We start from the raw sequence: 20,674 nt of genomic DNA, 5'->3' as shown, positions 1-20,674 counted from the left end.
CCCGTCTCTACTAAAAATACAAAACTAGCTGGGCATTGTGGTGCACGCCTGTAATCCCAGCTACTCGGGAGGCTGAGGCAGGAGAATCACTTGAACCCGGGAGGTGGAGGTTGTGGTGAGCTGAGATGGCGCTATTGCACTCCAGCCTGGGCAACAACAGTGAAACTCTGTCTCAAAAAAAAAAAAAGAAAAAAAAGAAAAAAAAATTTCCAGCTCCCTGCCAAAGGGCACAACTCTATCAATGAACTCAATGGTTATCATCCCATAGCATTGGGAATGTCACACTCCTTCCTTCCATCTTGGAATGTGACGGTGGACAGTTTTTGTAGCTTCCCAAGAATCATAACAACAGTGATGGTGATGATGACAACAACAAAGACAATGAGGACAAAGTACAGGTAGCCAGGACCTACCAACACCAGGCACCAAGCTGAGTACTACATTAAAAAAAAAAAAAAAAAAATCCAGCCAGGCGCAGTGGCTCACACCTGTAATTCCAGCACTTTGGGAGGCCGAGGTGGGTGGATCACCTGAGGTCAGGAGTTCCGAGGCCAGCCTGGCCAACATGGTGAGACCCCCATCTCTACTAAAAATAAAAAAAACTAGCTGGGTGTGGTGGCATGCACCTATAATCCCAGCTACTCGGGAAGCTGAGGCGGGAGAATCACTTGAACCTGGGAGGTGAAGGTTGCAGTGAGCCGAGATCGCACCACTGTACTCCAGCCTGGGCAACACAGTGAGACTGCATCTCAAAAAAAAGAAAAGAGAAGAGAAAAGAAAAAATCCAGCCAGTCCTGCTGAGACTCCTAGGCACTGTAAAAGACAGGCTTCGTATTCCCCAGTCTACATGTGGGAAACCAAGGGTGAGGAGCCTGAGCAGGTGGAACCTGGGAGTGGCTGCTCCACTGCCCAGGCCCATTAGCACCTAGAGCAGTGCCTGTTAACGGGTGTGCCTCAGAGAGCAAACCCCTCGCCTGTGGGGAAGCTGGACAGGGTCTGGGACAGCTGCATACCCAGGCTGATGGCCTCTGGTTAGCCCAGTCACAAGCTGCCCTGCCTGGAGTATCCCGGGGCCACCACAGATTTTTATCATTTTCTGTGCATGTCATGAGGTGAAAAAGGTTAGAAGTCCCACTCATCAGAACAGCCTGACTCTTGATACCCAGGGTTTTAGGTGGTTTTCTCCTCCCCCATCACCAGGAAAAACTACTTGCACAGTGGGGAGCCTTCGGTTTCTGAAGGTTCCCCCATACAGATGAAATAGAAGGATAAGCATCCTCCAAGTGGAGAACTTCACATTTACTGAACGCTTACAAGCTGCCAGGCACAAGAATCCACCCCCCACCATCAAGGGACACCAGGACCCAGGACACATTGGGTGGCAGTAGCTCCATGTGACTGAAGTACAAAAGGAGTTCAGAGGTAAACAACTTCCCCACATCCAGTCTGTCTGATCCCAAAAACGATGCTCTGCCCATGGCCCCACACTGCCACATAGCCCCTAAGTCTCTCTTGCAAAGTGCTTTGGTGATACCAGTGCCTTTCTTATGAAGGCTGGGAGGAGCCAAAAGCTTGAAGAATCCCCACCACACACGACCTAGGAATGGAGCAATGCCCAGGAGTCACAGGATCATTTTTTTTTTTTTAACGGATGGGGTCTCACTATATTGCCCAGGTTGGTCTTGAACTCCTGGGCTCAAGTGACCTTTCCACCTTGGCCCCCAAAGTGCCGGGATTATAGGCGTGGGGCACTGCGCCCAGCCCACAGGATCATTTTATTTTATTTTATTTTTGAGATGGAGTCTCGCTCTGTCGCCCAGGCTGGAGTGAGTGGTGCGATCTCGGCTCACTACAAGCTCCGCCTCCCGGGTTCCCGCCATTCTCCTGCCTCAGCCTCCCGAGTAGCTGGGACTACAGGCGCCGCCACCTCGCCCGGCTAATTTTTTGTATTTTTAGTAGACGGGTCTTTCACCGTGTTAGCCAGGATGGTCTCGATCTCCTGACCTCGTGATCTGCCCGCCTCGGCCTCCTAAAGTGCTGGGATTACAGGTGTGAGCCACTGCACACAGGATTATTTTAGAAGCGAGAAAACCAAGAAGAAAAAAACCTACTTCATACATTTAAAGGCCAGAGGCACAAAAAAAGGTAAGAAGTACACATTGTAATGATCATTCCAGTACACAGGAGACAGCCACAATCTGCTGCCCTTCACTGTGCGAGACTGGTTCGGAGTCGACAGTGCCAGGCAAATTCACGTCCCTGCCTAAGCAGATGCTCGGGAGGCTATGGCTAAGGCACCAGCCTCAGGAGTGCTGCAAATGTAGGTGGGGGAGGCCCCTGGAGTGAGGCTCCAGAAGACTCTGGAGGAGCACTGCTGTGGGAGGAAGGATGGGGAGGGAAGATAGTTCTTAAATACGGCACAGTAAATATAGGAACTGTCTCATTGCCCTGCTCAAATTGGCACTAATGTGACAGTACACAAACCCACGAAGAAAACAGGAGAAGAAATAACAGCAGATGAGAGAAGTGGGTAACATTTCAGAAGCTGAAAAGCAGACAGATGCAGGCACAGTACCTGAGCTAACAGACTAGAGAAAGCAGAAGCTGGAGCCGGCAGGAGGGAAGACCGATACGAAACCCGCCGCCTCTGTGTCCTCTGCGGCATGCAGGAGGGCTGAGGAACTAGTCACCAGTTGCCTGAGAAGGTGGGGAGGTACACAGGAGGCCTGGCAGCGTGTGAGTGTGAGGAGCAGTCGGGTCTGGCCGGCAGCAGGGAGGCCACCTCCACTGGTGGGGCACTGGAGACTTACCCTCCAGGGATGCCTGGCAGAGCTGAGGGCAAAGGTGAGACTGAATGCAAAGATTCCACAAGTCCTCCTCGTCCCCTAACACGCGGTGGTGCCCAGGAGACTGGAAAATTCCTCACTGAAGAAACCGTCCAGCCCAAGAGAAAAGTCCTAGAGATACTGGCATTTGGCAATCTCCTGAAGAAATAGCCAGGCCCTGCCCAGCCACTCTGGTGAGGTCCACAAGCTGGCAAACCCACTAAGCCATACAGAAAGGCCTGCCAGCTTTTCAGTGACTGACTTTAAATAAGAAAATACAGTCAAGGATTACCAAAACTCAGAAAGACTCAAAAGACAGGTAAAAACAAGACAAAAAAATGACAAAAAGAGATATGGCAGGAAACAGAAGGAAGCTTCAAAAGCTTTCGCAGCCTCTGAGAAGACACTCTATTCACAAACAAAACAAGAACATTATCAGGAAAAAACTCAGAAATTTAACAAGTCTCAATAGAAGGTTTAGAAGACAAAGGGATAAACAAGTGGAAAAAAGATACGCAGACTGCAGAAGCTCTTCAGAGGAGCTAACAGCTGACGAGTCAAGACTCCAAGAAAGGAATACATAGAGAAGGTGATCAACAACAAAAAACAGAAATTCTCAGAGCCAAAGGACACGCGTTTCCAGATGGAAAGGATACACTGAGTGCCCACCACAATGAAAGAAAAAACATTAAGAATATCACTTTGAAATTTCTAAAAAGGGAGAAGATCCTACCAGTTTTCAAGGGAAGGAAAACACAGCCACCACGGCGACAACATACTGAGAGGCAGCAAAGGCATCAGACTGCTGAGCTGCTGCACTGGAAGCTCCGAAGTTAGTTCTAGGACCCGGCCAAACTACTGATCAAGTGTAAAGTCAAATAAAGACATCTGCAAACACATGAAGTCTCCAAAGCTTCCCCTCCTACATCCCTTCTCTCAGGAACTTACTGGAACATGTGCTCCATCAAAATGAGTCACCAAGAGGGTGGAGACTTGAGGGTGGGAAATGCAACAGAGGCCCAGGAAATTCATGGGGTGGTGCAAGGGAAACCCCATGATAACAGCTGGTGGCGTCTCTAGTCCCAGACAGCAAGCAGGTCAGAACAGAGCAGGGGGATGGAGTGCTGGTGGGGATCCCACTGGGGAAACAGAAAAACAGAACTGAGAAATTACCTGACCCTACTGAGTTTATGGTTATGTGAAGAGTTTGGAGAGGAATAATTAAATGTACAGAAAACCAAGCAAAAACAATGACAAGGCAATTATTAACTCCAAGGCAAACAAATATTCACAAAAAAGAAAATGTAGGGCCGGGCATGGTGGCTCATGCCTGTAATCCCAGCACTTTGGAAAGCTGAGGCAGGCAGATCACGAGGCCAAGAGATTGAGACCATCCTGGCCAATGTGGTGAAATCCCGTCTCTACTAAAAATACAAAAATTATCCAGGCCGTGGTGGCGGGTGCCTGTAGTCCCAGCTACTCAGGAAGCTGAGGCAGGAGAATCACTTGAACCCAGGAGGCGGAGGTTGCAGTGAGCCGAGATTGTGCTACTGCACTTCACCCTGGAGAAAGAGCAAGACTCCGTCTCAAAAAAAAAAAAAAAGTAATAGTACTCTACACCTCCGCCTGAACAATGACACTGTATGGCTCTCTCGAAACGTACTTACACAGTCAAAACAATGTAACAGTGAGTATTCATGTAACTCCCAACTTGTGCCATTCCCATACTGGGAGAATGGTAGGAGAGAAAACAGGAGTGGGGAGAGTGGTGTACGTCAGAAAGCTAAACCCTCAACTCCTACAGTAGGAAGTTAATGGGCAATTTCTATCACTGATCATCAAGAAATTACTACAGAAGCTATTGCTTAGAAAGATGAAGGTAGGCCAGGTGTGGTGGCTCATGACTGTAATCCCAGCATTTTGGGAGGCCAAGGCAGGAGGACTGCTTGAGCTCAGGAGTTTGAGACCAGCCTGGGCAACATAGCAAAACCCCATCTCTACAAAACATACAAAAATTAGCTGGGTGTGGTGGTGCATGTCTGTAGACCCAGCTACTCTGGAGGCTGAGGTAGAAGGATTGATTGAGCCCAGGAGGTCAAGGCTGCCGTGAGCCGTGATTATGCCACTGCACTACAGCCTGGGTGACACAGTGAGACCCTAACTCCAAGAAAAAAAACAAAAAGAAAGAGAGAAAGAAAGAAAGAGCGAAAGAAAAAGAAAGAAAGAAAGATGAAGGTAAACAACCAAAAAGAATCGAAAGTGGCTGTCTTCAAGGAATAGAATTGTGGGTGGGAAAATAGAAGCAGGGAATTGCTGTTTTTCATAATAATCTAAATGTTGACTTGGATTAAAAAGTCTTTCTAAATTAAATAAAGGTATAATTTTAGAAACCTGAGAAACTTAATCTTTCTATGCCTTTGTTTTCCCTTCTATAAAATGGGAACAACATCTTCTATGGCTGAAGTGAGGATTAAGTAAAACATATGTATGGTACACGTAGCACATAGCGTGACCAGTCTCCACAGAGGGCCTGGCCTTCTGCAACACTTACCGCACCTGAAGTCCTGTATCGCTGTAGGAGCAAGTGCAGGCCTCTTCCTCCTTACCTGGCAGAGCTTTACAAGAGCCGGGTTTTAAGCAGATATTTGGCTGGAGCTATGGGTTGATGAGGATACTGCATGGGCGTTTCTAAGAAGCTCCTTCCAGATGCCAGTCTGTATGTGGGATGCCAGCCCAGCCCATCTTGCCCTCCCAGCCCCTAGGCCATCCAGTCTGGCCTCCTCTCCACCCACAGAGCTCCCACAGTCCAAAGCTCCAAATGCCAACTCCCACCCACATTTGGAGCCCAGATCTTCCAGGGGGCCCCACCCAGCTCAGTCCAAGTCTCTACTCCCTGTTCTTTGGGCTCCAGTGACCAGCCCCCTTTTCTCTATGCTCTAACCTCTGACTCCAACCACCTACTTCTAAGTCCTCCTTGGTTTACTGAGACCAGAGCCATAGAACAAGATCTTTGGATCCCAAGAGGTTCCTGAGAGGAAAAACAAAAAAACAAAAACAAAAAAACAAAACAACAGCCACCTTCTGCACTCTCAATGGGGAAGAGAAACTGGCCTGGAGGAAGCTCCAAGTTTTCAGTTCTTACTTGTTCAGTCGAATGGCATATTCCTTCAGGGCAAACACATTGTCAGCAAAGACAATAATCTTGTCATTCCTCCTTTCATGAAACTTGATCAGAAACTGGCAAGCTCTAAATTTGTTGGGGTTCATGGTGTACAGCAAGATTCGTTTCTTGGTTTTGATTGCTACATATTCCCGGTAAAATTCAGGAGACATAGGGCACCAAACCTGTGATGCAGTAAGAACCAGGGGTCATTTTACAAGTTTAAACATCACATAATTAAAAACTTTTGGAGACCTTTCTCTAGCAGAATTAGCTTTAAAACAAAACCACACCGGGTGCGGTGGCTCAAGCCTCTAATCCCAGCACTTTGGGAGGCCGAGACGGGCGGATCACGAGGTCAGGAGATCGAGACCATCCTGGCTAACACGGTGAAACCCTGTCTCTACTAAAAAATACAAAAAAACTAGCCAGGCGGGGTGGCGGGCGCCTGTAGTCCCAGCTACTCGGGAGGCTGAGGCATGAGAATGGCGTAAACCCGGGAGGCGGAGCTTGCAGTGAGCTGAGGTCCGGCCACTACACTCCAGCCTGGGCGACAGAGCGAGACTCCGTCTCAAAAAAAAAAAACAAAAAAACCCCACAAAACCAGTCAAGTGCAGTGGCTCATGCCTATAATGCCAGCACTTTGGGAGGCTGAGGCAGGCAGATCACTTGAGACCAGGAGTTCAAGACCAGCCTGGCCAACATGGTGAAACCCAGTCTCTAGTAGAAATACAAAAATTAGCTGGGTGTGGTGGTGCACATCTGTAATTCCAGCTATGCGGGAGGCTAAGGCAGGAGAACCACTTGCCCAGGAGGCGGAGGTTGTAGTGAGCCAAGATCACGCCACTGCACTCCAGCCTGGGTGACAGAGACTCTGTTTAAAAAAAAAAAACAAAAAACAAACAAACAAACAAAAAAACCAAAACCAATGGTATGTGAATTAGAAATCAATACAACTGAAAATAAATGCACGCATAAAACTAAACCCAACCTAATACCTCCTGTTGAACTGGGTGCTTTCACATGTCAACCACTTAGAAAATGTGTAAATGCAATCATATCCCAGGAGTTATTTTCACACCAGCTGCGAGGGAGGGAAACCAGCTTCTTAGCCAGTAGCACCAGCAATTCCTCCACACACACAAGTCAGCATTGCTGCTGAGTACTGCCACCTATTTACACACCTCCTAGCAGGGCCGGGAGCGTGTCAGTTAGGCCCTTGGGCCCATCAGAGCAAAACCCTTTGCTGCCAGGCTCCCAGGCAGCACTGTGGTATTGGGGGCCTTCATTATTCCCTGTGCCCTGAACGCTAATCCTCACCCACAGAAATCCATGACTGGTAAACCCCGTGGTTAGGAAAAAGAATCATCACAAATTCAGAGGTATGTGAGATATGTGACAAGGCAGAAGATATGTGGCAAGTGGGTCTAGTACCACCCACTCACAGGGTGACTGAGGATCCTGCATGAGGTGGTAGCAGGTAGGCCTAAGTCCTGACCTGTGTCTGCCCCCGAGGAATCGATCTGATCACTCCCCGGCCCACGGGAGGAGGCCCTATCCCAGACACCCCCAGCCCAGGCCCAGCTACCTCAGCACACTGGACTTTGGCGATGTAGCCATTATTCTGCAGCTCCATCCAGTTGGCTTCGTAGAGCTTAGGCCCAATCAGAAAATTTAAGTCCACAATCTTGTCATCTTCCCGGACGAGGGTTGCAGTCAAACCCAGCTTACAGTGGGCCTGCACGATGGTGAGCACCCTTCGAAACATCTTGGCTGAGGAAACAATGGGAGCATTCACACGGTCACTTTTCTTTCTTATTTTTTGTTTTTTAATATTTTTTGTAGAGATGGGGTTTCATTATGTTGCCCAGACTGGTCTTGAACTCCTGGTCTCAAGCAATCCCCCTGCCTTGGTCTCCCGAAGTGCTGGGATTGCAGGCGTGAGCCACTGCACCCAGCCCACACTGTCACTTTTTCAAACGCTCACAGCTGTGCAACTTAACACTGGCTTATGACACCACCTGAGCTAACCCTCGGGTTTCAGGACCGCAGAAGCTGGTTCTAGACAAGAATGACTAGGCGAACGCTTCACCATCACTTTTAGATCTGTACAAAAGAAAATGAAAAGGAGAATAAGAGGGTGAAATGAGCTTAAGGAATCTCCAAGTTAATGGGCCCAGCATTTCCCTCACAACAGTTATCAGTAGAAGTGCAGATGGCAATTTGAAATACAACCTGCAATACTTACTATTAATACCATTAAGCTCTAAATTATGCAAGGAATTTTTCCCTAAAACTTGTACCCAGGTTACTGAAAAGGCAGTTGGTGATTTAGGGGGAGGAAGAAATGAAAGAAGCCAGCTCTGCTCAGCTTCCCACCATTTTCCCAGAAACCAGGAAGAAAGGCAAGCCCACAGGAGGGATGAAACTCCAGGCACCGTTCGCCCAAGCACTCCAGCCTGCCTGAGGAAACTCCCCTCTCCAAACTTCACCAGTTCAATCACTTTGGTCAACCAGCAACTTCCTTTTCCTTCCTTTCTTTTGAACATTATAATTCTCTCTGGTTTATCAAATAAAACAAACACATAAATGGGTATGAGATATTCTTTTTAAAAAAACCTAATTTATGGATTTCCATGGGCTCGCCTTTTAAAAATTCTAATACTCTGAAGGAAGGTTAAAATGTTGGAATCATGCTTATCTTACAATATAATTGAAAGTAGGGCTAATATTTCACAAATAAATGGACACAAAAATCTAAGGAAAAAGAGGCCTGAATGCACCAAAACAGAAAGACATTCACAGTGAAATAACAGAGGGTTGCCTAACTCTAAGTAAATGTTCAGTTTTTACATCTACATGGTTTGTACACAACACCACATGCAAACACACACACACAAACACTACACAGAAAACAAAATCAGCTCATGCTTATCTCTAAGGAAAGACTGTGCTGGCTCCAAAATACAGTAGCCAAGAACCTCAGACCAAGCTCCCCATGTTATAGGGAAATAGTGGTCAAGGCAATGGCAACACCAACCCAGTGTGGGCCCCAGGGAGGCGACACTAGGACACATATCGACCCAAGGCAAGGACAAGGCAGGCAGGACTCTGCCTGGACACCCATGACCCCATCACACCCCTCTATTACACTCTCCTACAGCCCTGACAGCTGTCACAGGTGAAAAACTCACAGCGTACTACTCAATACATTTTTACAGACACGCAGCTGTGGAACCACCTAGATCAGGATATGGAGCATCAGGCACCCAGAGGTCTGTCCTCTGACTCCTCCTGTCAATAACCAGCACTCTCCCTCGAGGGAATCACTCCTCTGACTTCTGAGAGGGCTCTGCCTCCTTTCTGAACTTTGCACGAATGAAATCATAGTATACACTTTTGTGTGTGGCTTGTGTCACTCAACATTATATCATGGTTGTCATTTGGCATTTATTTGTGTGGTTACTTGGCTGTCCCTTCCACTTTGTCTCCAGTGCCAAGTACAGTGCCTGAACTTAGCAGGTTCTCAATAAATACCTGTAGAAATAATGAAACAGGCACAGTACCTAGCACACAGAAGGCACTTAATGTACACAAGTACCATAATATGAATCTCTCATTAATAAAAAGACATAATAGAGCTCCTTTTGAAAAATCTGTAAAACAGCACAGCAATCTTTATCCTTTGAGATAAATCTCAAAGATTGATCACTCCACCTAACCCAACACAGCAGACACTGGACAGTCAGGAGACTTGTTCTGATTTCCTAGCATTCCCTTATTTAACATTTGCTTTCTGGGACAATGAGCATGGCCGGGCCACCGGGCTTATGGGGCCTGTACTCAAAAATCCCTTAAAGCTCGTTGGTTTCACTCCACAACTCGACCAAAGTCTAATTCATCCAGTGAACTAGACGAGAGAGAGACAAACTCACAGACATACGTGAGTGTGAGGTGCACCTTTTTGTACTTGTTCATCAGATAACCCATCCCAAACCTGTGCTGTTGCCCCCTGGAACCTGGGACCTTGGGCTTGGGTTAAAGAAAAACATGAACGTGCACCAAACATACAGTCAGACAGAATGCCTCAAGCCTGAACACAGCTTCCAACCAAACTGCTACAGAACAATTCCAAACTCCTTTGTGGGTAGTGCTTCTCTGCATCATCCATTTTCACTCCTAACAGACCCAATGCCTACCCTTCCACCTTTTTTCTTCTGAGTGTTTAAATTCTCACAGTAAAACTGACTTGGGGTGGGGCAGGGGGGCAGTTCTATGCATTTTAACACATTTACATTTTTGTAACCAGCACCATGACCAGGGTACAGATAAAGATAGCACTCCCCAAAATTCCCCTGTGCTCTCCTTTAGAGTCATCCATCTCTGACCCCCCACCTCTGGCAACCACTGATCTGCTGTCCACCACTATACTGTGATTGTTGTATACATGAAATCACACACTATGGAAGCTTTTGAGGCTGACTTCTTTCACTCAGCACCATGCTTTTGAGATTCATCCAGGTTGCAACACACAGCAAGTTTGTTCTTTTTCACTACTGAGTAGTGTTCCAGTGTATGGATGTACCACAGCTTGTTTATCCAGACACGCACTGACGAGCACTTGGGTTTGGATATTATGAACAGAGCTGCCATAAACATTGGTGTACGGGATTTTGTGTAAACCTATTTTCATGTATCTAGGATATCCAGGAATGGGACTGATGGGTCATGTGGTAGTTTTATAATACACGGACAAGCCGTTTTCCACAGTGACCACAGACTTCGCAATCCATCCCGCCAGGAATGTGTGACAGTTCAGTTGCTGTGACCTCATCAGCACTGGCACATCAGTATTTTTTATTTTGGCCACTCTAACTGGTGTATGGGAGCATCTGTGGTGGGTTTAATCTGCAGTTCCCTGATGACTAATGAGGTTGAAGCCTTTTTCAAGTGCTTCTTTGCCATATGTATATCCTTTATTGGTGAAATGTCTATCAATTTCTTTGGCCCACTTCTTAACCTTTTTGCCACTGACCGAATGCCTAACAGGAAACTCAAAATCGCACATCTAAAGCCCAACTCCCGATAGTCACCTTCCAGACAAGCTCCTTTGATAGCGTTCCCCATCTCAACTAATGCCCACTCTATCCTCCCTTTGTTCAAGTCAAAAATCTTAGTGTCATTCTTGATTTCTCCCTCTGATCCCACATTTGACCTGTCAGTTAAAGCTTCACAACATATCCAGAGTCGGATCACACCTTCGTCCTTACTGGTTCACACTTTTTGTTGGGATTCCACAAACTCAACTCACCGCTTCTGTCTTGCTTCCTTCAGCAGCCAGGGCGGTATTTTTACAGTGTAAAGTCAGCTCATGTCATGTTCTGCTCAAATCCCTCGGACGGCTTCACACTAAGAGTACAAGCCAAAGTTCTTGCCGGGACCTACAAGGTCCTGCAAGAGCTGCCCCAATACCGCTATCCTTCCTCAACCTTGACTACCGTTTCTGTGCTCTCCTCTGGCCGCATGGCCATCGTGTGCTGTCTCACAATGCTGAGCGCTTCCCCACAGCAGGACCCACGCCCTGGGCTTCCATCAGAAAGACCGCCGACCCCTCCCTGGCCAGCTGTGAACATCTCCAGGTATCTCCAGAAACCCATCAGGACTGCAGAGCTCTCATTGCACAGAAAGAACCAGATGCTGGGGCCATTTTGACAACCTTTTGAACACTACCTGTGAAAATGCCTCAGATTTCATTTTGTTCATAGTAACCTCTACTTTAGACTTCTTAATCTACCCTAATCTGTTCATCTTTTTTTTTTTTTTTGAGACAGGGTCTCACACTCTGTCACCCATGCTGGAGTACAGTTGCACAATCATGGTTCACTGCAGCCTCAACCTCCCAGGTTCAAGTGATCCTCCCACCTCAGCCTCCTCAGCAGCTGAGACCACAGGTGCACGTCACCACACTTGGCTAATTAAAAAAGTTTTTTTGTCGCACTATGTTACCCAGGCTAATCTTAAACTCCTGGGTTCAAGCAATCCTCCTGCCTTGGCCTCCCAAAGTGCTAGACTACAGGTGTCAGCCACCATGCCCACCCCAATCTGTTAATCTTAATCCCTTAATCTGTTTTTATCAAAACAGATTTGGCCAAAAAACCATACAGCAATAAAAGGAACAAATTACTGATAAATGCTAGGGCACAGATTAACCATTATGTGAAGTGAAAGAAGCCAGACATAAGAAAATATATATTGTATGATTGTGTTTGTATAAATTTTCCATAAAAAGCAAATCTATAGTGACGGAAAGCAGTTCAGTGGTCGTCTGAAGCTAGACAGAGAAACAAAGATTGACTGCAAATGAGTACAAAGGAAATCTATTTTTTTTTTTTTTTTTTTTTTTTTTTTTTTTTTTTTGAGACGGAGTCTCGCTCTGTCCCCCAGGCTGGAGTGCAGTGGCGCGATCTCGGCTCACTGCAAGCTCCGCCTCCCGGGTTCACGCCATTCTCCTGCCTCAGCCTCCCGAGTAGCTGGGACTACAGGCGCCCACAACCGCGCCCGGCTAATTTTTTTTTGTATTTTTAGTAGAGACGGGGTTTCACCGTGGTCTCGATCTCCTGACCTTGTGATCCGCCCGCCTCGGCCTCCCAAAGTGCTGGGATTACAGGCGTGAGCCACCGCGCCCGGCACAAAGGAAATCTAAAACTGGATCAATGGTGGCTGAATGCAATGGCTCACGTCTATAATCCCAGTACTTTGGGAGGCCCAGGCAGGCAGATCACTTGAGGTCTAGAGTTCAATACCAGCCTGGCGAACATGGAGAAACCCTGCCTCTACTGAAAATATAAAATTAGCCGGGTGTGGTGGCGCATGCCTGTAATCCTAGCTACTCGGGAGGCTGAGGCAGGAGAATTGCCTGAACCCGGGAGGCAGAGGTTGCAGCGAGCCGAGTTTGCGGTCCTGCACTCTAGCCTGGCCAACAAGAGCGAAACTCTATCTCAAATTAAAAATACTGGCCGGGCGCGGTGGCTCAAGCCTGTAATCCCAGCACTTTGGGAGGCCGAGACAGGTGGATCACGAGGTCAGGAGATCGAGACCATCCTGGCTAACACGGTGAAACTCCGTCTCTACTAAAAAATACAAAAAACTAGCCGGGCGAGGTGGCGGGCGCCTGTAGTCCCAGCTACTCGGGAGGCTGAGGCAGGAGAATGACGTAAACCCGGGAGGCGGAGCTTGCAGTGAGCTGAGATCCGGCCACTGCACTCCAGCCTGGGCGACAGAGTGAGACTCCGTCTCAAAAAAAAAAAAAAAAAAAAAAAAAAATATTAGCCGGGTGTGGTGGCACACACCTGTAGTCCCAGCTACTTGGGAGGTTGAGGCAGGGGAATCAGTTGAACCCAAGAGGCGGAGGTTGCAGTGAGCCATGATCACACCACTGCACTCTAGCTTGGAAAACAAAGGGAGACGCCATCTTAAAAAAAAAAAAAAAAGAAAGAAAAGAAAACTTGGATCACGGTCATGGTTGCACTGGCCCACAAATTTACTAAAACTCATTGGATTATATACTTACAAGGGGTGATTTTATGGTATAAAAATTAAATCAATAGAGCAGCTTTAAAAAAAGGTTTGCCCATGATACTGGGAGAAGTAGGGTTTCTATTACATATTGACTAAGGATCAATATTCCAGGCTTCGAATAAAACGCATCGTCCCCATTGCGGGAAGGGTTTTTCAGTGCCCCTAACCCAGGTCTTAGAGGGCCATTAAGAAACAGATTAAGCTGAGCAGTACAAGAAAGAGGGAGGGAAGAAAATATCATTTTCTAAATGACTATTGAGCCAGTGATGAAGCAAGCTATGAATGTGAACACTCCTGTCTGCATCCCACTTAAGAATTATTGGCCGGGTGTGGCAGCTCACACCTGTAATCCCAGCACTTTGGGAGGCCGAGGTGGGTGGATTGCAAGGTCAGGAGTTCAAGACCAGCCTGGCCAAGATGGTGAAACCCTGTCTCTACAAAAAGTATAAAAATTAGCCTGGAGTGGTGGCAGGCGCCTGTAATCCCCCCTGCTTAGGAGGCTGAGGCAGAGAACTGCTTGAACCCAGGAGGTGGAGGTTGCAGTGAGCTGAGATCACGCCACTGCACTCCAGCCTGGGTGACAGAGTGAGACTCTCTCTAAAAAAAAAAAAAAAAAAAAAAAAAGGAATTATTAAAAGCTTTACCCAGCAAGGTAGCCAGTTGGGTGGGCTACACAGCAGTCCCTCTCCCAACCTAACAACTGGAAATTGGTTTGTCTGTTCAGCAAGCGGACAGCTCAGCTCCAGCCTGCTTACCTGGTATGGTGTGCACTTCGTCCAGGATCATGAGGCCCCACTCCTGGGTCTTGAGCCACTCCATGACTCGCTCGGCCTCCCAGGACCGTTTGGTGGTATGGCCCAGCATGGAGTAGGTGCTAATGGCAACGGAGCAGCCGATGGGCTTGTCCTTGGCATCAGAGGTGAACCGGCAGATCTGGCTGTCATCAATGGTGGACCACATCTTGAACTGCGCTTTCCACTGCTCCACTGAAACGGCTGAGTTGCCCAGCACCAGACAGCGTTTTCTGACAGTGCATGCAGCAGTCACACCAACCAGGGACTTCCCAGCACCTACAAGAAACAAGAGTGCACCCAAGGACAGGTTGAAATGAAGGACAGGGACAGGCAGAATGACTCACAAGTACAGCAATCTAGGAAAATGCCTTGCAATAGTCCACACAGCTGACATCTGTGTGACACACCCTGCTCCAGCCTGTTTTCTTCTTTATAATGAGACACGCTCACTTCACACACACATGAGAATTAGCAGGTGCTGGGGCCTACTGTAGCACTTTACATGCATCTCATTTAAGTGTTAAAATCTCAAAACAAACTGGTGAAAAGAGAAATGCCTGTTACTGTCATTTTAAAGATAGAAAAACCTGGCTGAGCCACCTTGGCACGGTGGCTCACACCTGTAATCCCAGCACTTTGGGAGGCTGAGGTGGGTGGATCACTTGAGGTCAGGAATTCAAGACCAGCCTGGCCAACATGGTGAAACCCTATCTTTACTAAAGATACAAAAATTAGCCAGGCGTGGTGGCAGGCGCCTATAATCCTGGTTACTTGGGAGGCTGAAGCAGGAAAATAGCTTGAACCCAGTAGGCAGAGGTTGTAGTGAACCGAGATGGCGCCATTGCACTCCAGCCTGGGTGACAGAGCAAGACTCTATCTCAAAAAGAAAAAAGACAGACTGAAAAACTAAAGCAGAGGAGTACTTTGCCTTGCCCACAGTCACGGGACAGTGACACTGCTGGGGCCCAGCATGCCTGGCCCACAGAAGGAGGGACTTGGCAAAAGAGCACTATTATTATTACACAGCGAACGGGGCTGAGACTTCAGGGATGCGCTACGTGTGTGCAGAGAAGATGAAATTCCAGGAGCTTCTGAGTTTACTACCATCCACCATTTAAAGATCAAGAGAAAAATCAAGCTTTTCCATTAAACAGAGATCCTTCCTTTATTATAAAAATACATTCTGTTGAGTTACCAGGAGTAAATGCAAATAAAAAAAATTGCAAAGTGAAATAAAAAAGAAAAACACCATCAAAAAATCCTTGGAGTTTTGGAAAAAAGAACCTCCCCTTCCCTGAAGACCTTGCCTCTGTAAGTCCTCAGTGGGGTCCCAAGGTGAGTCTGCTGTGGCCTCTGGCCAAGAAGCTAGGCTAGGACCTGACATTACTGAGGATAAGTGGTCAAACAGGTGCCCAGGGGGCCACTCCTGCCTTTCCCTGGACTTGCACACCATCCTAGTCATCCAGGAACACCGTTTCTGTGCTAGGGAGTCTCCAAATACACAACCCCTAAGGCTGATTCAAGAACAGGAACCTAACGCCACTATGTGCAACAGCCCCTTGCCATTACTACAATCTCACCCCTTATCTGCTCTCATTTTTCTTCACTGCCTCTAGCACCACCCAAGATTGTACACATCTGCTTACCATCTGTCTCTTCCCCAGAAGAATGAGCTCCATGAGGTCAGAAGTGTTGTTCTAGCCACCATAATACTCCCAGTGTCCAGGCCAAGGCCCATGCACAGCAAGCACTCGAATACTTGTCAAGTCATGAATCAGGGAGTCACCTGATCTTGACTTTTTAGCAAGGTGTGATTTAGTGACATGCACAGAGAGAAAGCGAGAGGTAGCTGGCAGATCCAGACACAGCAGCCTGGCCACCTTCTTAACTCCAGAACCACCTACCGCAGGGAAGAACAATGACCCCCGAACGTGCACGCCCGTTTCCAAACATCTTTCTCAGGCTCTTCTCCTGATAGGGTCTGAGGACAGCTGTGGGCTTTAGGTCAATGTTGATATCAGGGTTGACAGAATCATTCCGGAAGTCGTATTCTGCCAGGAGAGGGTACTCTAGGTGGATGCAACGTTTCTGGAGTTCCTCAATCATTTCCTGGAAAGTAGGCACAAAAAAGGTTTTAAAATCTTAACTCCAAAGTGTGCTCAAAAACATCACATCTTGTAACAGGTCTAATGGTCAAACAAGTGGCATTCTGTCTAAACTTCTACAATTTTAGATCTTGCTCAGTTAACAACTGGGATAAAGCACAGAAAAGCAACCCAAACTAACAACACTTTCAAAATGAAATCTAATCAGCAGGCAAAATTGACCTTCAGGCACTGTTTCTCACATCTCCTCAGCAACTTGTGAAGACCAGCCTACAGCCTGAAAAAGAGGACACTGGGACTTTAAATCCATCAAGAGGAAAGATGCCATGGCCCACAGATAATGAAAAGTAGAAGGCAATGCAGGGACCAACAGGGATTCCTTTCTTTCACACAGACTACAGGCAGAGTCGACACAGGGCTGGACTAACTTCTAACAGCAACTCAGTGAGGGAACCAAGAGGAAGGTCCATTCACTAACCTGCTTGACTTCAAAAGATACCGTCTGTGTCTCTTCTTCTTCTTCCTCATCCTTGTCCATTTGCTCATAGAAGTCAAACAGGTCCATGGGGATGTCAGATTTACCCTGTGGATCTGTCACTCGGGAAGTGGAGGGCCCACCACTGCCTTCAGCAGTCTTAGAAATCTGTGAGAGAGGTAGGTGCTGAATGTGCACACATCATTTAATTCTGCTGGTATCAAGCAAAGGGTGAAGCTGGAAAGGGTAGAAACCAGCAGGGCTGCCAGGTTGTAAATGCTGGGTAAAAGTCACCTGAGAACTGAAACCCTAAATGCCTGCCCCCACCCAAGGGTAGCCCAGGAGTCCACGTACGGCAGATTTGCTTGTGAAAGTCTCTGTGATGAGCTCAGTGGCCTCCCCTTCAGAGTTCCTTAAGCGGCATTCTCGGATCACCGGGTCCTGGAGAAGATGCTGGATTACATCAGGGTGGGAGCTTTCAACGAAGTATCTGCAAGCAGGGGAGGAAGAAGCCGTCTGCTGACCAGCAGGTACCTCCTCATGCCACTGCTCATTCAATCAGACGGTCTGGAAATACAAGCCTCAAGACTCTCCCCGCAACCCTTCGCCCAATCTGTACTATGAGCTGCTGGCCATGATTTAACATATGAGGGTTGTGGGCAAAGCCCCACTTTGAGGTCAAGTAAGCGGGGGCCTGAGCCCAGCTCCATTGCTAGAGGAAATACAGTGGCCAGTGGACGAGTTTCCAGTCTGGGCCACACCTCGTTCCTCTTCTCTTATCTGTGCTTCAGAGGAGTGTGGTATTGGCACAGAGCAGACAGCATAAACATCAGGTCCTTCCCATATCCCTTTATTCCTGCTGGTGCGCAGAGAGTGACCATGCCTCGGGACAGGCCTGTCACGGAATCTCTTACCTGTTGTGCTTCAAGACCAGCTTGACTTTTCCATAGCTGACAGTACACAACTGCAAATACAGATAACACCCAATAGGTAAATGTGCAGCTAACTCAGAACACATTCACTACTGGTCACATCTTACCCCAACCAACCAAGTGAAAAGTTCATTTTACTTTAGGGCAATCCTAATGGGTTCAGATCTGCCTAAACTGAGCTTTTCCCATTGGCCTCTGCTTTCTGAGAACAAAATCTTCCTCTTGCCTGGCTAATTCTGATGCACATCCATTCAGTTATAAAACGCTGCTTAAAATCTCCTTGCATTCTGCCTTTCCTCTCTATTCCCACGGCCCCCACCCTAGCCTGAAGACCATACCAGTATTACAACAACTCTTTGCACAGAGCATGTGCACAGTAATTGCTGCTTAAACAAAACGCAAAGGCTCTTCACCAACGCTCCTATTTCCCCAAATAGAATGTAAGCATCTTGATGGCAGAGAATACAGCTTAAATCCTCCCAGGTTCCCAACCACCTTTAGGAAGGAATACAGTAGAGGCTGTGTGGCAACAATAAAAATTTGCCACTGAGGCCAGGCGTAGTGGCTCACGCCTGTAATCCCAGCACTTTGGGAGGCCAAGGCAGGTGGATCACCTGAGGTCAGGAGTTCGAGACCAGCCTGGCCAACATGGTGAAACCCTGTCTCTACCAAAAATATAAAAATTAGCTAGGTGTAGTGGCAGGCACCTGTAATCCCAGCTACTTGGGAGGCTGAGGCAGGAGAATCGCCTGAGCCCAGGAGGCAGAGGTTGCAGTGAGCCAAGATTGTGCCACTGCTATCCAGCCTGGGCGACAGAGCAAGACTCCGTCTCAAAAAAAAGAAAAAAAAAATTTGGCAGACTTTAAGTGGCTGCCTATCCCCGCTGTTGTCCCTGATCCACCACTGCAGTGTGCCAACACCTACATCCCTGCAGGCAATTCGCAGCCAAGACTGAGCATAGCCACAATGTTGGTACAAGGTCCTCTCCTTGGGCACACTTTCTTTTTTGTTGTTGTTTTGAGGTGGAGTCTCGCTCTGTTGCCCAGGCTGGAGTGCAATGGTGAGATCTCAGCTCACTTCAACCTCTGCCGCCCGGGTTTAAGTGATTGTCTTGCCTCAACCTCCTGAGTAGCTGGGATTACAGGCGCCCACCACCATGCCCAGCTAATTTTTGTTATTTTTAGTAGAGACGGGAATTTCGCCATGTTGGCCAGGCTGGTCTTGAACTCCTGACCTCAGGTGATCCACCTGCCTCGGCCTCCCAAAGTGCTGGAGTTACAGGAGTGAGCCACTGCGCCTGGCCGGGCATACTTTCACATCACAGGAAAAGAGAGCTCTCTCCAGGACTCCTGCAGCTTCTCTGGGACTGCTTGCAGTGCCATACTGAATTCCTGCGGTACTCTTCTGCCACTCCAGATCCCAAGGTCTGAATCTGACTCCCTTTGGATCAGCCAAAGGCAAGGAAAGCCACTGTCCATCTCTTTTAAATGGCATTCACCCATCTCTCAGAAGAAACCCAGCATGTTCAACTATTAATCACATGGAACCCTCTTTGTTCTGTCAAAAACAACATCTGAAGTTGTTTTTGACTTTCCCTCATGGAACTTGTTGACATTGGTCTCTTGCAGATACTTAGCTTTAGACAGACTTTACCACCTGTGTTAGTCAGCTTGGGTTGCCATAACAAAATTCCACAGACTGGGTGGCTTCAATGTTAGAACTGTATTTTCTCAGAGCTGTGGAGGTTGAAAGTCCATGATCAAGGTACCAGCCGATTCAGTTTCTGGTGAAGGCTCTTGTCCATGGACCACCTTCCCATTGTGTACTCACATGACAAGGAGGGCAGGTGAGAGAAAGCATGCTCCAGTGTCTCTTCTTACAAGGACGCTAATCATATCGGACGACCTCATTTAGTCTTAACTACTTTCTTACTCCAATTACATTACCATTGGGTATTAGGTTTTGAAGACAGAATCTGAGGGGAACACACCCAATTCCCAAATCCTCCCTGGCTACAATGGGCCTGAATTAGTAGCCCCTCTGTGTTAATACGCATGGCTGGGAGCAGCTCATGAGAAGCGTGGCCTCACCCAGAACACAATGCTGGATCCAGAGTGTAGCGGCTGGGGTAATCGGTCGTTATGCTCCCCACAGGAAATCTGAATGGCATATTCTCATGGCTGCCACAGGCTGACAATATGGAGCAACTATGCCCATTCTTACATTAGCAGGGCAGATGGAATTGCTGACCTCAGCTGCCACTTGCCTTAATAAACTGCATAATTCCATCAGGGACTCCAGTCTTGCTGAGCTTCCTGAGGTACTCGGTGATGTCACTGGTTTGCAGCCCAACGCTGACGGCTGCATACAAGGAGTAGGCAGTTAGTTTGTACTCATGCACATGGGTTGGTCGGCACACTGGCTCTGCAATAGCCACCAAGAAGTCTTGGGCGTATTTGTAAACTGGAGAGAAGGCTTCCAAGAAGATATGGCCATCAGGAGCCTGAGAGACACCAAATGGACAAAATGGACAAGGAAACATGAGTTGCAGAGACGACTGGACTGTTGCCCGTATCATTATCAAGAAAGAATAAGCTGCCCAATACCACAGATATTCTTGCAAGCACTCCTTCAGACAACTGTGGGGCCTGTTACTTTAATCAGATACAGAAGAGCAAAGAAAAATAGAAGAAAATGTTTCCAAAGTCAACAGCTGTTTCCCACTATTCCGCACACAGAAAGCCCATCTTACCGGCTATCCTCAAGTTACCTTTCGGCTAAATTTCAACTAAATGTAGAACATTA

At 47.6% G+C, this 20,674-nt stretch overlaps 1 protein-coding gene across 2 annotated transcripts in view; it reads right to left on the bottom strand.

Annotated features, from left to right (window-relative positions):
- The window catches only part of ERCC3 (ERCC excision repair 3, TFIIH core complex helicase subunit), a 38,336-nt gene that overhangs the window by 16,642 nt on the left and 1,020 nt on the right, over nt 1-20,674 (bottom strand). For both annotated transcript variants that reach the window (XM_025403860.1, XM_025403861.1), the window contains exons 3-10: nt 20,136-20,372; nt 17,852-17,901; nt 17,292-17,427; nt 16,941-17,105; nt 16,262-16,466; nt 14,319-14,633; nt 7,574-7,758; nt 5,968-6,170 (exon numbers count right to left, since the gene is read on the bottom strand). In XM_025403860.1, coding sequence (XP_025259645.1) covers nt 5,968-6,170; nt 7,574-7,758; nt 14,319-14,633; nt 16,262-16,466; nt 16,941-17,105; nt 17,292-17,427; nt 17,852-17,901; nt 20,136-20,372 — 1,496 coding nt within the window. The remainder of the gene's footprint in view (nt 1-5,967; nt 6,171-7,573; nt 7,759-14,318; nt 14,634-16,261; nt 16,467-16,940; nt 17,106-17,291; nt 17,428-17,851; nt 17,902-20,135; nt 20,373-20,674) is intronic.

This window comes from Theropithecus gelada, chromosome 12 (assembly GCF_003255815.1).
Source record: "Theropithecus gelada isolate Dixy chromosome 12, Tgel_1.0, whole genome shotgun sequence".
NCBI lineage: Eukaryota > Metazoa > Chordata > Mammalia > Primates > Cercopithecidae > Theropithecus > Theropithecus gelada.
The sequence above is the reverse complement of the archived record's forward strand: the minus strand, read 5'-3'. Positions and strand labels throughout refer to the sequence as shown.